The sequence below is a fragment of the Erithacus rubecula genome (assembly GCF_903797595.1).
Source record: "Erithacus rubecula genome assembly, chromosome: 6".
Lineage (NCBI taxonomy): Eukaryota > Metazoa > Chordata > Aves > Passeriformes > Muscicapidae > Erithacus > Erithacus rubecula.
In genome coordinates this window covers 16,368,308-16,385,792 of record NC_136688.1, presented here as the reverse complement: position 1 = coordinate 16,385,792, position 17,485 = coordinate 16,368,308, and the positions used below count along the sequence as shown (strand labels likewise).

The 17,485-nt window shown below is 39.6% G+C and overlaps 1 protein-coding gene across 2 annotated transcripts in view; it reads right to left on the bottom strand.

Annotated features, from left to right (window-relative positions):
• Nucleotides 1–7,706: 7,706 nt before the first annotated feature.
• The window catches only part of ELP4 (elongator acetyltransferase complex subunit 4), a 121,233-nt gene continuing 111,454 nt past the window's right edge, over nucleotides 7,707–17,485 (bottom strand). Inside the window, exon 10 of one of the 2 annotated variants that reach the window (XM_079309430.1) lies at nucleotides 7,707–7,958. In XM_079309430.1, the coding sequence (XP_079165556.1) occupies nucleotides 7,833–7,958 (126 nt within the window). In that variant the 3' untranslated portion in view covers nucleotides 7,707–7,832. The remainder of the gene's footprint in view (nucleotides 7,959–17,485) is intronic. The other variant, XM_079309431.1, reaches the window with a different exon arrangement.

Below are 17,485 nucleotides of genomic sequence, written 5' to 3'. Positions count from 1 at the left end.
CAGTTTTAAGTATATTTGTTATTCCCAGCATAATGTAGTTTTAATTACCTGCAAGCCATTCAAAAAATGTCAAAGAAGCATTAGGTTTTAATTTTTTTTAGTATATATTTTTATCAGACCTTCAGGTTAGGTATTTATAGGAAAAGGACAGATTGCATTAAACACCACAATAGGCAGGTTCCTCCTCACACAGCAAACTTGGTTCCAGGGACAATTAATTACAGGTACAAACGCAGCACTTCTGCAGCTAATTACCGTGTTTACATCTACTAATGGAGCTTCTTATGGAAACACCAACTTCTGCTCAACCACGAACGGAAAAGATCTTCCCATCCCTTCCTCCCCCGACAACTTTTGTGTGCTCTGGCTGCTGTTTCTGCAGGTGCCGATGCTGCAGAGGCAGCTCCCCATTGCTCTTTCTTCCCGGTTTTCCCGGTTTTCCCGGCCGGGAGAAGCGCTCCTGCTCCTCCGCGGCCGTGCGACAAAGCCGCGTGTGCTCGGGGGACCTCGGGATCATCCCGGCGACAGCCTGAGCAGAGCAGAGGGGACATTTCTGGCTCGCTGGCTCCTCATCGTGCCCTGTGGAAGGGGAGGAATGCCTGGCTGGCCGCACATCGGGAACAACCGGGGCAGGCGGTGCTGCTGCCCCGGAGCCGCTGCGGGGCACGGCCGGGGGGATATCCCGGTTAACGGGATGGAGAACCCCCGGTGCACATCCCTGGACAGCCCCCAGCCCGTCCAGGGGAATATCCCGGGTTAATGGGATGGGGAATCCCCGGGGCTGGAATCTGGGACCGCCCTGGAGCCTGGGAGCGCTGCTGGGAGAGGGTAGGGGGATGCACACACAGGACCTGGGGATGCTGTGTGACTACCTAGGGATGTGCTGCTTCACCAGGCACCACAACCAGCAGCAGGAGTGGTTGACAAAAATCTTCTCTGAACAGCCTCTAGTACCTATTTTCACATCCCCCCCTTTTTTTATTTTTATTTTTTTTCCAGGTCTATATTACTTGAGAAGACCGAAATCCGCTGTGATGCATTTGCTCAGTGTAACACAGCAATTTCCAAAGGTCCCCTCTTTTCACCACTGAAATTAGTGGGAGTTTTGCTATTGATTTCAACAGGAACGAGACATTTCTGTGCATTTGGTTAAAATGTATTTCATAATAACACCTTATACTTTATTTATAAGCCCCTCCTAAGGCATTTCACAAATTATAGTCACACAAGAATTGATGTGTGAGTGCTGTCTTAATAACACTGTATTTTGTGTTTCAAATATTGTGTTCTAGATACAATATTTACATTCACAAGTGAAAAGGCTGCTAACCTAACAGTTATTGTTCAGAGCAGACAGATGATGAGCCACACATGCTGATGGCGAAGCAGACACGCACGGGTGACACTCCAGTTGGAGCTGCCTTTAATTGCTTTTAAAAGGTAAGCACAGGACAGCTGCAGGAGGCAGGGAGAGCTGCTTTCTCACCCAGGATGGAGCACTGAAAGGGGGTTTCACCTCTTCTTTTTTAGCTAGGCTTTGTAGTTTTAAAGGGAGCAAAAATGAACCGTGGGCTGGTTCACTTCAGGCAGCCTGACATGAGATTTATCTGTGGGGGCAAGATTGCAGCAGCAGACAATGACCCAGGACTGAAAACACATTGCCTCCCCCAGGCTTTCCAGCCATTGGAAGTCCCATTACATTCACTTTCAATGGCCAAAGGTGTCTGGCTTTTTTATTTATAATTGATTTTTCTATTATTAATGACTAAAATATGTCCCTTTCTCTGGGTAATGTGCAGTTTTGAGTTATGCTAAGGATTTAATCTATTCTACTTTTCCATGGTAAAAATAGCACTACAAAAACTTGAAAATGTGTGGTTCTTCTAATTTTTTTTCCCCCCCAGTTCATTTCCATCTGCTTTTATCCTCAGTTTCAGCAGTTGAGCTGGCTCCTCCATTCTGGGAATGGTGTAGGACCTTCTTTTGAAACAACTCTTCCTTGCAGCCCTGTTTGTAATCAGACTGGCACCTACAGACACCTGAAACACCTTCCCCAATTAGAGGCAGGAGTGTGAATTATGGGTGTGAGAGGAATCTGTGCTGGTCTCATTCAGAAAAGTGCAGGAACCCCAGTGGCAGAGCCAGGTTCCTCCTCTTTGGGTGGAAAGCAAAGCATGGAATAGACCTCCTTTGGGATTAATGCTGGAGAATGGTGCTAGGGAACTCCCTCACACACATTACCATTCAGTATTTCTTTGAGAAAACAGCAGAGGCTGGAGGAACCTGCACGAGATGCAGAGTAGTAAAGACAGCACAGTTTGGATTGCAGCCAGGTTGGCAAGTTCTTGCTTTAGCTTAAATGAATTCCTCCCCCAGCATTCTCCTAGACATGAAGAAAGAAAACCCCAGTGTATCAGCAGACAGGGTAGCTTACCCTAAATAGTTCACTACCCTAAGATAGTTTGTAAATGGGATCATGTGGAAGATGAAGGTGTTTTCATGGGGTCTGCAGAAATGAAACCTCAAAGCAGTGAAGCCATTTGATCAGTGTGTTAATAGGTACTGCTGATGTGTGGTAGGTTTCCATGAAACCTCCATCTGCCAGGACTCCTGCTGTTTCTCTGGAAGGTGGCCTTTTGGAGAGAAGTCTATATATAAGTCTGATCTCCCTGGTGAGAGGGTCATGATTTTGGAAATGTGTGTCTGATGCTGGTGGGCTGTGTGCTGGGATGGCTTTGCCCCCACAAAGGGCCATGATATTGTTCTTGCTGGGCTGGTAGAGGTCTCTGGTGCTGGAGGCTGCATTTTGGGTGGGTCAGATGGTGAGCAGAGGGTTTGTGAGTGACCCAGGAGGATCCCTGTTACCTGCAGGAGCTGTAAGTCACCAGGAATCCTTCAGCAGAGCTGCAATTGCCTCCAGGCACCTGACAGACCTCACGTACTCTCTGGCAGCTAAAATTGGAGAGGGCTGCAAATTGCAGCTCTTCCTCTCCTGGGACATACAAGCTTTTCCAGCTGCACCAGAGAAGTTTGTAGATTCACAGATAACCTCCTTCAGGTCAGGCCTACACCAATGGGTTTTGAGAAGTTTATGAACAGTTATTCCACAGAAATTACCTACAGGGCAACAGAAGGTCTCTGATTCACTGGAACTGCATGCAGCAGATAAACATGTTCATCTTGTTACAATAAATATGTTAATTTATAATGAGTGAAGAAAACCTGTATTTCTCTCTCTAGCTGTTTATGCTTTACCCTTTAGATTTTACTTGGCAAAGTTGGATTCATGCTCTGTATTCTGCAGCTTTGTGCTTCAAATACTGCAGGGGAGGATTTATTTATTTTTAAAACTCCCCCTGTCAGACTGGATTAAGCAAAAACCCTGCCATTTAAATTTTATATATATATATATATATATTGCTTTTAAAGAACAAAGTTGTCCACTTTGATTTCTCTGAATTTAAGTCAACACTGCTACTTTGCAAAGCACATATTCAAGCCCTTAAATTCTTATATAAACTAAGTTTTTTTTGTTCTGATGATTTTCTGAGTTACCATTCTGCTCTGCTGTTGGCTTACACCTGTTTGGGCTAGGGTATATTTAAAACTTCATTGAGATTTATACAGAAAAGGGCTGCAGAATAACTCCCCTGAAGTAATTGTGGCTCCATCCACTCTGCCTGTACCTCTATCCTCTTTCCCTCTGTTTTGTTGGGACAAGTTCTATTTGCTGGTTTTGAGGTGGCTCCTGGGAAGACTCCCACAGAATCTCCCACACAGATGGATTTATTACTCCACTGTCTCCATGAGTGTGCTGTCAAAACCCTTCTTAGGCTGTCAAAACCCTTCTCACTCAAGTAATTTTCCAAAATTGCTGAACTATCCTGGACATAGGCTGGGAAGAACCATAAATAGAAATTTCATCATGCTGGAGAATTCTTCCAAATGCTTTCCTCTCTCTGTCTGGTCTGGGCTGAGTTGTTTTATTTATCAGTGCTGTGTATATCCCTGAGATATTCCCTGTGCTGTGTGCTCTGGGATGGCCCTGCTGGAGCACCAGGTCCCTGCCAGCCTGACCCACCTGGAATCCTGTGACAAACTCACCTTTCCCAAGTGCCCAGGAAGGAGAGGGAAGCACTAAAACCTCCCTGGCCAGGAATGAAGAGCTGCAGCTGCAGTTCCAGCTGTGGAGACAGTGGAGCTAGAACTGGTGAAAACCCCTGCTAGAACCATCCCTGTCCCACTGATTTAAAGCCAAATTTGTTCTGTAGTCAAGCAAGTTCCAGGCCAAGAATGATGCCCTGCCCAAATGAGTAGAAGCTTGGACTTATTTTGCATTAAATAAATGCATTCTAAGAACTGCTGAAAATTTTCACTCCAGCAATATATTTTAAACAGGTTTACAGTTTTCTCTACACAATAAACTATCTCAAAATATAGGCATTGAAAACTGCTTGATTTCATACCTAAATCTTCATCCTTTCTGTTCTTCCCTAAGTCTAGCCCCATGAAATTCCACCCATTTCAAAACTTTTAAGAGAATAGCTCTAAGTGCTGAGAACATTCTGAGGATATGAACATTCAGACCCATACTCTGCTAGCATAAAGACTTTTTTTTTAAAAAATCTTGCTATATTTTGGGTTTTACATTTATCTTCAATTCCAGAAGATATCAAAATATATTTTTTAATATATATAGGAATATGCAGGTAAAAATTCTCTAGATCTGTTAAATTGTCTGGACCTTCCCCTACCAGTCTGCTCCTGTCTAAACCATCACTGACTTCTCTGGAAGATTTTTCAGATTAAGTTCTGCAGGTCCAGAAAATCCTCATGCAGTAAAATGCTGAAAACATAAAAGGTGTCTTTATTTTAAAATGAACATCAGGTCTGTAAATTAGTTTGATGTGCCTGGTAACTTAAGATTCTTTTCTATTTTTGTTGTGCTCTGTAGTTATGATGTTTCTCCAGCACAGGCAAAAGAAGAAGAACACTTTAAATTTCTAATATATTATTCTGCAGAAATACTTGTTTAATACATGTGAGTGTGTGTAAGTTTAGTTCTTGCAGTACAGCCACATTTTTAATGGGATGTGTTAAAACCTTATGGTTTCAGAGAAACTTGATTAGCAGCTCACCTTCCAATACTGGCATGGTAAAAGATTATTTTAAGTTAGGTTTTTTCACTTTCACAAAAGCTGTGTTTGGAACAGCATCACTACTTACTATTAAATTTAAATATTAAACCAGTTGTGTACTAGCACAGATATCAAATCTGGAGTAGCTGAATGCCCATTTCCAGATGCTTGGAGCTACTGTTACAGAAAATTGAATTCAGCTGCACCCTGGAAATTGCTTTTGAAATGTCTTTACAAACAGAGAAAAAGATTTATCTACGATAATATTCTTCTCATGTTCCAAATACTTATATTTTGAAAACCTCAACACAACAGAAATTACATAAAGAATTCTTATTTGACATATTAAAGGCACAACGTTTTAAATTTCATTACTGCTTTCTCGACTGTGTGTCACAATTTCTGTAAAGATCAGGTTCTTGTGCTGAATTGGGAATGTCTTCACTGGGATGAATCTATTGTTTCCCTGCTGAGTTTGGTGGTTTCAGTTTGTAGCCTGCTAAAAAATAGGAAGTTCTGCTTGAAAAAAAATGGCAATAAACAAAACCCTCTCGTTCTGCAGTCTCTGAGCAGGAGTGAGGATGGCACAGAATTTCCATGCAAGGACTGAAATCTGTATTTTACCCACACTCTACCCTCTATCCACCCCAAATCTGCCCTCTCTGCACCTGCTATCAGTAGCACATCCAAAGCTCTGTCCCACCCATCAGCCAAATCAGTGTCACATGCAGCTCTAAGTGAGAGGAGATTTTGGAAGGAAAGAAATTATTTCACGCTCTCAAAAGGCACAATTATGTATCTAATGAGAACTTCCATTCAGTGTTACACATAACACAAAAAGAGAAAAAATGTTTGAGACATCAATGATAATATTTTAAATATGTTGGCACAGGAAAGTAGATGTCTTTTTTCTTCACTAAACTGACAGTTCAGTTCTGAAACTTTATTTTGAAAAGATTTTAAAAGGATTTGTGTCTTTAGAAATAAAAAATATAACAGGCATATCTAAAAAATATAGAAGAGAAAACCTGATTGTTACTACTAATGAAATAGCTGATGACAAAATAGTAGTCTTTTTGATTTTGTTCACAAAAAATAAACTGGTAGTGACAGGATATGATGGATAGATTTGACATCCTGGCAAATCACTGTCATTGATTCAATTATTCTAATTCAGAATAAAAGCTGTATACAGTATGTGTTTATGCTACAGTGGAGTTTTTTAAGTGATTGACATTCATCATATTAGTTAGACAGTTTTAAAAGCTGTGTCTTTGTTTTACACAGCGTTGTCAAGAAAAAAAAAAAAATAAAGTAGAACCTGGATTGCAGGGAAAAAAAAAAAAAAAAAAAAAGCAAACCACTTCCCCAAGTCTTCGTTCCAAACCCATCAAAATATGTTACCATTATTGCATCCTATTAACACGTTCTTTGAAGACTCAATTTCACTCCAGCCATGTAATACACTATTATAAAGACTAAATTTTGAAACTGTAATGCAATCTTACAGCTGGGTGGCTTGGAAGTTCTGCAGAGAAGATATTACCTTTCAAAATGGAAGTCAGCCTCAGAAGAAAGAATGCAAACCACTTTAATTCCCAGGTCAGCTTTGCTTCACTGTTCCTCTGTTTGATGAGAGAGACTCAGGGGCACACATAGAACAGTTCTAAGCTCACCAATTGGATATCTGAGGGTACAAAAACCTGAATTACTTGTGGATTCTGCCCTGCTTTAGACCAGCTTGCTGTGAGATCCTTCCCCCAGCTCAAATGCACTCTCCTGGTTTCCCAGCATTAATGTAGCTGTCGGTTTGAATTTCAATCTTGAATTATGCCTGTTGACATAATTTCATAGTGCTGACTTCAATTGTTTAGGATTACTGTTTTGAACTGCATAAGGAAATCAATTCTTTCCTCTCTGCTTAGGAAATTTCATTCAAGTGCATTTTAATGCATGTAGTAAGCCATAAGGCAATGTAATTATCTATAATATATTCTGATTTATCCCCACCCCATCCTCAATTACTGGCATATTAGAATAGAAACTATCTTATATGTTCTAAATTTATTATTACATATTTAATAAAATAGTGATTTCCTGAAATGTAAGAATGGTATTTCACTTATATAAATGAATATTTTTAAAAGTGTGTAGCTTGTTGTTTGAATAACACACGACAACAAATTGCTTAGTTCCATTCCTTTATTTCAATAAACCCATTATTCATACAAAATATTATATGCAAGTATACAAAAAAAATTATTTGGGGAAGGAATTATTTGGGGAAAGAATTATTTGGGGAAAAAATTATTTGGGGATAAAAGTATTTGGGGAAAAAAATATTTGGGGAAAAAATTATTGTGTGAAAAAAAAAATTTGGAAAAATATCCCTTTATTTTTAATGTAAAAAAATAGAAATGAAAGGGTGATTGCAATTTTTGTATTTTAAGGAAAGGAACAAGATACTACCTGTTTCCAACGAAGCAGAACAATGGCAGGACCCAACAGAACAGAAGCTTAAAGGAAAAGCAAAATCCAAAAAAAAAAGGAAAAAAAAAAAAGGAACGCATCATATGACAACACGAATTTTTAAAGACTGCTGGGTCAAATCATTAAGAAAAATATTTGTATAAGTCATTAGCAGTCCTAATGAGAGTGCCAGCTGAATGAGAGAGGAGCTGCTAAGGAGGATCTCTAGAAGTCCAGGTGCTGGGTGCCCGTGGCGCCGCATCCTGAGCTCAGCGGTTTGGCGGATCCTGCCAGATCCTGTTTGCTCGCGCGGCTCACCGTGTCTGACAAGTCTGGAGGCAAATGCAGCCGCTGTGGCAGGAGATTTGCAGCAGGGAGAGGCAGGGAAGAAAGAGAGAGAGAGAGGGAAAAAAAAAAAAAAAAAAAAAAAAGCAGCAGAATTTATTTTGCAGAGCGAAACCGCGTCTCGTGTTTACTCACAGAAATAAAACATCTCCCAGGCGCTCTTCTAGGCTGACCTGGCAACAGTTTTGTGTGTTTTCAGTTCTGTAAATTTGAATGGATATTTTTTCCTCATGAAAATTTTCTATTTTCCTTTATTTTCACTTTAAAAACCAGTGCTTCGTCTGCATGCCAAATTATTTGAGTTCTCTAGCACTGCAGTGTAAGGATAGTTTTATTTTAAATATGCACACGTGGTGAAAAGAGTCTGAAAATAAATGATATGATGGTCAAAATATGAAAAGGGCTCACCCTGGTTGCACACTATTCTGCTACGTTCCCCCTCCATATTCTACTGATAGTGGCTAATAAAACCAAGCAGTGACAGTAGTTGAATTTGTATAAGGCAATCATATATGTTAATCAAAGCCTGCCCTCCCCAGTGAGTTGTAGGAACATTAAATCCAGTTTACAGATGGAGAAACAGAGACAGAGGTTACATGGCTGCCCACAAGCACATGGCCCTTGCACAATAAACCTTATTTTTCAACTATGACAAAAATATTTCCACCCTCCCTCTGAGGATCCTTTACACTGGAGATATATAAAAGACACGACATTACCATTTAGCTTTTGTAAAGTAAGGTGAAAATTAATGCAAAACTGAGGCTTTACTTGCTTAATGACTGGATTGCTTTTGGACACAGCGAGGCACTGGAAGCTGGTTGAGCATCCTCTGCACAGAGCAATAATTTATGAAACTGGTATCATGGAAGAAGCATATTTCTTGAAAGATTTAGTAGGCAAAGGCTAAACTGGGTGGTTCTTTTAAAATGCACATGTTTCTGAAGTGAATTAGGAGGCTGTGTGGACTATCTTATTCTCAGCTATTGCTACATTTTTGCTTTTATCACATGTAAACACTGCTTCCTTTTCTCCAAGAAGAATTACATTTAAAAGCATAGGAAATCTCTGAATTTACAATGAGCTGACTGTTGAATTCCTTGCTGGTTCTGAGACTGGGTGTAACTTGAGAGATGCTCCCAAAAACTTCCTACCACTGGCCACTCCTGGCTGTGGGCAGCACTGGGAGAAGAACTCTGTTGTTATTTTCTCCAAGGGAAAGAAATGCATAAAGTCTATTCACATATGACCACATAAATCAGAAAACAACAAAAAAAATTATGTCAATGCTGTGTTCATTTGTTAATATTTATTCTAAACAGAAAATAGAAGAATGTCTATAAATTGGCAAAGATTTAGATAAAAAACCCCAAAAATTAAAGAACCTTAGATTGCATGTTGGAGGTGAGTTGGGGTTTTACAGATGTATTTGCTATGATACAGAATTTCATTATACATTCTCCCTCCTCATCTTCTTCAGTGAAGAGGATGCACAGTGCTCATTTAGTGACTGGCTACTCCTTTAGTGACTGGCTATTCAGTATTTTATTTTCCTGTCACTGTTTACTCTGAACTTTCCTGACATATTTATTGTACACTATTCAAACCTTGTTCTGAAGGCAGAATGGCTTTTCAATAGCACATGTCACTATATAGCACTTGAATGCTTTACAAATACCAACTGTGTTATTTTCCTAATACTCTTGTGAGAGAAGGCAGCAGAGTTACCTCCATTTTAGACACAGGGAATTGAGGCACACATATAAAACACACAGCAAAAGGTATTTACTAAATTCAGAAACAGAATCTGAGGCACTAAGGACTTGCTTTTCCAGAATGTTTAGCACTTAACAGAATTTCACATTAAAATGCTAACTTGATTTCCAGCTGAGTGCTTAGTATTTTTTTTTAAGAAGCCCCAAGTCAGGGACTCAGAAAGAGACACAAAATAAGAGTATGGAAACAAAAATGCTGTGTTGAAGCAACATGATCACACAGAAGTCCATATTGTCCTGTCATTAAATCTGAATCACTGGACACACACATGTTCCCTGTGAACAAAGCCTGAACAGGTATTTAAAAATAATCATTCCTTACATTTTTCTTAGTGGAGAAATTTTCTGTGTGCCCATACACTGGGCTGAAAATATTAATCCTAATAAATATTTTAACACAACTTTAAAATACTCTAAATCTTCAGCCACAAACAAAGAGGAAATGTCATTATACAGACATCTACAGGTTAAGCAAATGGCTTTTATTTTTGGCACCAAGAGGGACATTGTGGTCACTTGGACTAAGGCAGCAAGTGATGGCATGAACAGGCTGTGACCCTTCTGGAACACCAGCACCACAGAATAGACATTTTCACTGGTATTTGCTGACCATAGAGGTTTTAAAATCAAATTTAAACTCACAGTTAAGCACAAAATGTTTTCTGGTGGACACTGACCTGTTGTTTCTGAGGCTCTGCCCTCCTTCCCTTTCAAGCTCTGTGATCAGTTTGGTAAGAATCAGGATGATTTTGCTCACATTGGTAATCCCAATCCTTGCCCTGGCCTTCCATCCCACAACTGCTTTTGATGACAAAAATGTCTTTTCTCTGGTTATCTGCAGTGCCCAGCCTCACCTTTTTCCATCCCAGCTCTTCATTCTTGCCCCTGACAATTTCTCCTGCCTCTCTTTCCAGCTCCTGCTCCTGTTCCTAAAGCCTGGGCTCAAATTCAGCATCTTCCTTGCCCCTTGTGCTCCTCATCCCCTGGTTTGCTCAAGCTGTGGGCACAGGCAGTGGCTCCCCTAAAAAAGCAGACTAATGCTGGAGAAGAGTCCAGCTGAATGCACTGAGTGTGCCAAACAGGTGAGTTTTCACAGGATATCAAAAATCTATCCCTAGCATAAATGTTAGATATAAAATTATTTTAAATAATTTAACATTTTCACTAAAATATTCCAAACCCACAAAACTTTCTGTAGCCAAGAGCAAGCTGTCAGGGCAACAGTATTTTAAGGCAAGATGGTCACAACGTGCCAAAAGTAAACATGCAAGTGAAAATAGGATCCCATAATCACCCTCCTTGGGATAACTTCTTAAAAATCTATCAATGGAAGGTAAAGTTTATCAGTAAAAAAAGAGAATGCTGGAGCAAACTTCCTTTGTGCAAAGTGAATTGTGTATCTGCATTATTACAGTGAGTTTAATTACACAATCACACAATGTTTTCATCCATGGAGGCTGTCAGGGAGGTTTAAACTCAGGATCTTCAGAATCAGATTTAATTTTCATTCACTGGCTGAAGAAACAACTGGCTGTGGAAGGAGGATATAATGGGACAGGGCATATCTGGGGAAGGTGCTCTGTTTTGGGAAGACTTTGCAGGGTAGGAACAATTACACTGAACCCAGCTAAGCACACAGCTCTAGGGCATGCATTACCAAAGGAAAACACTTTAGACAAAACTTATTACATACTTTGTGTCTGCTCCTCCCTCTGCCTGAAGAAAACTTCTAATTACTTCATTTGTTCTCAAGGGGGGGAAAAAAAAAAAGGCAGAGGTGGAAGATGAGATTATGTAAAAGGACAGCTCAGAAGGGACACAGAGCCATCAGTGAGTCCAGTCCCAGCACAGAGCACCAAATATTCCCTGATGGTTTTCTGGGGTGTAAAGATCCACATCATGGCTGTTCCAGGAACTGCGACATTTGGTTGGGGTCAATTTATTTTTAAAATCCTATTATACAAAAAAAATAGCAAGTGCTTTTGCCAGTGTATCTTACTGTATCAAGGGGATTGTTTCAGAGAGGGCTACAAAAGTCACAATGCTTTAAGCAATAAAGAATACAACATTTTTAACAACAATGTGATTAGCAGATATATGTAAATTGGCACAAATCTAAACCCCAAGAAATTCTGTATATTACTCCCAAATCATTATTATATTTTCATACCTATTTTAAGTGCAATACTGTAGCAAAAAAATACATAATAACATGAATGTTGCAAAATCACTGAACCTCATTAAAAATGAGATGATAGTTTGTTCTTAATTTGATTACTATAAAAGTAATTTCACTCAAGTCAACCTTGTGACTCTGTTCACAGTTACATGAAGCTTCAACAACTGGGCCCAAACTTCCCAAAAATCTCTACAATTCATTTATTTGGATTTTTGAAAAAAAAAAAAAAAAAAAAAAAAAAAAAAAAAAAAACTTATTAGTCTACTATGGTTGCAGCCCTGCCTTGGGGCAGGGAGATGGGTTAATGACCTCTCTAGATCCCTTCTACTTCCATTTGCTACAACTCCATGAAGACTGAAGTCACCAAAGCTGAAGGGATTTGGTTCAGGGGGAAGAGGGGGGTGGGGAGAAGAATTTTAGGAATGCTGGGAAAATGAAAGATGCAAACTCTTAGTTGGGGAGCTTTACATCCTACTTACTTCCCTTTGAAGCAGAACTCTCCCCATCCCATAAACCCAAAACAGAATGGGAACAGACTGTCAGAAAGGCCCAGTCTACCACTTGAATGATGTTATCCCTTTTATTTCTTTTTATTATCACCTAACTTTTAATTACCAGTAATGATTTCTACCTTTGGGCTTAATATAAACACAAAGATATGCAGGTAAAAAACTAAATTTCTTCTAGGGAGAAAGGTTTTTCTCAAATATTTGACATGGAGGTTACTACAAGTTTTGGCTTCTTCTCTTGCCAAGCTCACCAGTTGAGGGGAACAAGGTATCTTGTATTCTGATGAAATTAATTCTCTTTTACAGGATTTCTAGTCTACTGGAATAATATATCTCTTAAATTCACATAACTTTGTAATTACTCTAGTACCAAAATATTAAAATAGCCAAAAATTTTATTACTGTCACACAGCAATAAAACTTCTGAGTTAATAGAAGTTCACTTCTCAATGACTAAACAATAAGCCTTTGGCCACTGAAGATATTATTAGCTCTCTCAGCAAGGAACAGAAAAGTCATTCCAACTGGCCTTGACCTGTGTCAGGCAGAAATCATCTGGTTGTTGTGAAATTTGGATCACAAATAATGATGGTGTCTCCCAATGGACAATATTTATCCCATGGAGAGAATGGAGCCAAACAATTCTCTCATAGCTGCATTTCAGTCTTACACAAACTCTTCTTCCACCATTCACTATGAATCTTTTATGTTCCTGTTCATGTTACAATTGGCTCAGTGCTTCAAAAATTCAGGAGATAAAACAGTTGGTAACTATTTTTCTGTATAATGGACATCAACACTGCATCACCATCTTTAGACCACAGGAATAGACACATTTTCTAAACTGGTCATAAAGAACAAAAGACTTGACTTTTAAAAAGAGTATGCTAAAATTTTTTACATTTCAGGTATCTGTGATTGGCTTATAACTGTATATAAAAATTATTACATCTACCATATGCACATCCTATTTATTTTTTTTTTAAAGTTGAAGCACAACCCAAGCATCATGATGTTAACTATTGCTAACACCAGGTGTTGGGACAAGGCTTCCAGTAAGAATAACTGAGAAATAAACTTCTCAGTTAAAGGATAGATAAAACTAGTGAGAATATTTGAATACCATTCTGAAACTCTTATTTTCTGCCATTAAAGTATACAAAACAAAATCAGGGCAATTCTCACTTTCACCTCATTTACAGAACAGTGATGTTTTATTGTGGGTTTCCAACAGTACAAACAGATTATTTAAACTGCATTTTTAAGGACACATGGCAAAATTAAGAACCATTAATAAACCTACTTCCTTTTATGATGCATTTTGCAAAAAATAATTTTACCTTTCAGTGTGTCTGCTTTCCAGTAGGGACATGATAATATCCAGGAGAATTTAATTTGAATGCTGCTGATTTGTTTGGATGTGCCACATGGTACTGTTTCTGTTTTCTGACCAGAAATCTGGATTCCTGAGTCTGAATTTAAAGCTATATAGTTTTATAACCCTGGCTGTTGTTCAGAGATACTTGCTTGTACCAATACAATTCAATTCTGTACATGCTTGTGTAAAATGCACCCCTGGTGTATTTTGGGAGGCTGAAGAAGTTCCATTCCAGACTGAGCAGAGATGGGTGGGTTTATGGATGTGCAGCTCCTGTTGTTATTTTCAGGGACAGGAAAGGAAAGTACAGACAACTGCCTAGACAAAGCAATTTCAAAGAAACATGTGGACTTGTTACATGTGAAGGGACTCAAGTGAAAGATAAAAATACTAGGAAGATTTGCCTTCTCTGACACCTGAGAATTACCAGTGTTTGGCACTATGAGATGCTCTTAATCATATCCAAGAAACAGACTATCTTTACATTCTAGCTGTAGTCTCTGGACAATAAAGAAGAATAATCCCTGTCTTATAAAAAAGGCTGGATCCATCAGGAATGGTTACAGGCTGCCCAAGGACTGCAGGTGTTCAGCTGCTTGTCTGATCCAAAATTCAGAGAAACCTGTGGTAATCTTACAAGCATAACTGCACTAAATATTTATATAGCACACTGCAGTAACACTGATACAGCTCTTATCAGGCACAAATTGAAAGAAGAGCCTCTCTCTTGAAGAGTTTATGGGCTGAACACACAAAATGGGTAAAAAGGTTACAATGTCAAGATAAGCCCAAAAGTGTGTATTCTGTCACCATCTGCTGAAATCAGGTGGGGCAGTGCCCCTTATCTCTCTGGAGATATCCTCTGCTAATGGGCCATCTTTAAACCAGCTGGGCAATCATCTTTATCTTCCCACAGCCCATCCTCCCTCCAGGAGATATCTCCTGTTCATGGCCACTGAATCCCAGTGCATGACTGATAAAATTCCATCATCCCACTGGGAGATGCTCCAGCCAGGGCAGGAGCCAAGCCTTTCCTACCCAGATAAAAAATTACATTTGGAACACCAGAGCAGGCATTACCCTCTGGTTTCCAGAGGACAAGAGCTACCAGACCTTTCTACAGGATCCCTGCTTCAACAAGAGCACTTCATCTGCACTGCTGCCACCACCCTGACTAGCAGAGTGTCAGGTTGTGTTCTGACTCTGGCAGTGGTTTTTCTTTTGTATTATTGCATGTATTTTTCCTTTTTTCCCTATTAAATTGTATTTCTGACTTGGAGTCTCTCACTGGTAGTTATTTCAAAACCATTACAAAAGACAAAAGACAAAATATCAAAGCAGAAAGACAAGAAGTCACGACATATAAATACCATATTAATGGCAAAGCTATTTTTTTTCTTTCTTTTCCCTTCTAACTGAAAAAATAATGTTTAGAAAGGTGGGTGAAAGAGAACAGCCATAGGGAAAGAAATTAAATGAGGCCAGGAAGAGATATATTAACCTAGGCATGTTACAGTTGAGGCTGGAATATATTGTTCTAAATTCAAGCAGTAGTTCACGGGTCTGATGTTATCATCCATGTCCAAAGCAAGGCCATTCCTTGGATCTGCTCTTTCTGCTGAATATCTCCTCCCTGAGCTTACGTAAGAGGAGTGTGGGCCCCGTGATGCAAGTCTGAGTAACTGCAGGGCTCTCAGGACAGCCTGGATGCTGATGTTAATGTCACTTTCTGTTCCCTGACGGATTCATTCAACCTAATTGCAGCTGTCTGCAAGTCAGCCATTCAGTCTAACCTACATTACATACTCAGGGTGGGATGAGTCCTCCTTGCAGTGCTTGTCCATATCTGCTGCTTATTCAGGAAACCTGAGTGACTAGCTTAAACCAAATTCTTAACTTGGAATCTAAGAGGTCAAGGGGAGGAATTTGGTGCTACAATTCTATGAAGCTTCTCACCGAATCAGTGCTGTGTCTACTCCTTCTTTGAATGACACTGCAACATGCCACGGAGTACAGATTTCCTATCACACCACAGATGGTTCACTGGAAATGTTCCAGAGCTGCTGGTGATGCCCACAATGCTCTACAACACTTGAGTTTCTCTGCTGGGAAGATTGAGAAGTGTTCAAGGCACTTTGTTTGTGTGTGTACAAACAAAAGCTGTGTATGTGAGGAGGAGGGAGAGACAGCAATCAGAGCAGAAGCATCTGTTCCAGGATTACAGTGTTACTGCCACCCTCTAAAATTTCAGCTAAATTGAAAACCTAAACAAATATTTGAGTTTGCATCCAAAACTATCTGCTAAAGTTCACTGTAATTTACCAGGCTTCTGTCTCAGCTGCTGTCACTTTTCAGAAAACTCCTTAATACCCTCCTTTAAAACTCATTACTGAGGGTGTGCAACTGCACCAAATAACTGATAATATGTATTCTGCCTCTTGATAAAATCATCCAGATGGATTTCAACACTTCACAGAAAGGTTCTAAGGCTCTAAGACAGGTAACTCACACTGCCAAGTCCCCATTACAAGTGCACTTCAATGATGGCTTGCCAGCTCAAAAAGCAAATGTTAGCTGGGGGTGTGTGTGTGTTATTGTTTTATACTAGGAACAGCCCTGTGCTGTGTATTTACTTTTCAAAGTCAGCTGGAATTAAAAACTTTCCATTGCTAGGCAGCCCAGCAGGGCTGTGAAGCATTTCTGGGCATTCAGACCTGGAGCACACACTGCCCACAGGGAAGATTCATTGCCCCTGCTCCACAGCCCACCCATCCCTCCTCCACACACCAGGGCTTCAGCAACAGGGAACTGCCTCAACTTGGTGCACAAACATATCACACAACAATTATCACATTTGTAAAGCTTCAGGGATAGGAACAATTTAATGGCTTTTTGAAGCAGACTAATTTTCTGAAGCTTCTTATCCTTTTTTTATTTTATTTTGCTTTTCATGCATGGACAAGTTCTTCTTTGCTACAGGTATTTTCTGGGTCTGTTTTGCAGGATTATTATGTGTGGAGCAACACAAATTATTCAATCACTTTAAACAGTGCAAGAGAAGTGAAAAAGGGCTATGGAAGTGCAAGCTACTGCTACTGACCTCTGTTAAATGCAAGTATCATTTAGATAGATAAATGTATTGCTGGTTTACAAAACTCTGCACATTTACAAACCAGGGCAGCTAAACACATGAACAATTTATTTTTCCAGAAATGTCACTGGGAGACACTTCATGCTCAGGTAAAAAGCAGGCCAGAAGAAGAAAAAAAAAGGTATTTCTGCTGTCATTGCCTTCTCACCCTGAAACTGGCACTGAAGTATGTTCAGGTAAGGATGCAGACATTACATAATTCATATTCTAATATCTCTCCAGCACTAATCCCATGTGACTCAGGGCTACAGTTTAAATCTCTGGGTAACAAAGCCTTTTGTAGTGTTACTTCCAAATAATCTTTAGACTTCAGAAATCCCTGAAGTGTAATTTAATATCTGTAATATTGGCTCAACATGTTTTGAAAATTCATGATGGCGTATTTTTATTCAGTGATTGGTATTACTTATCAAAAGAAGAGAAAAATTGCATTGGTGACCAAGTGGTCATTCTGCCCACCCATGCTTTAAAGGAACTTTAAACACAGACGGGGAAAGGTTAAAAGACAGGTCACACTAATATCTTTTTAAACAACTCTGTT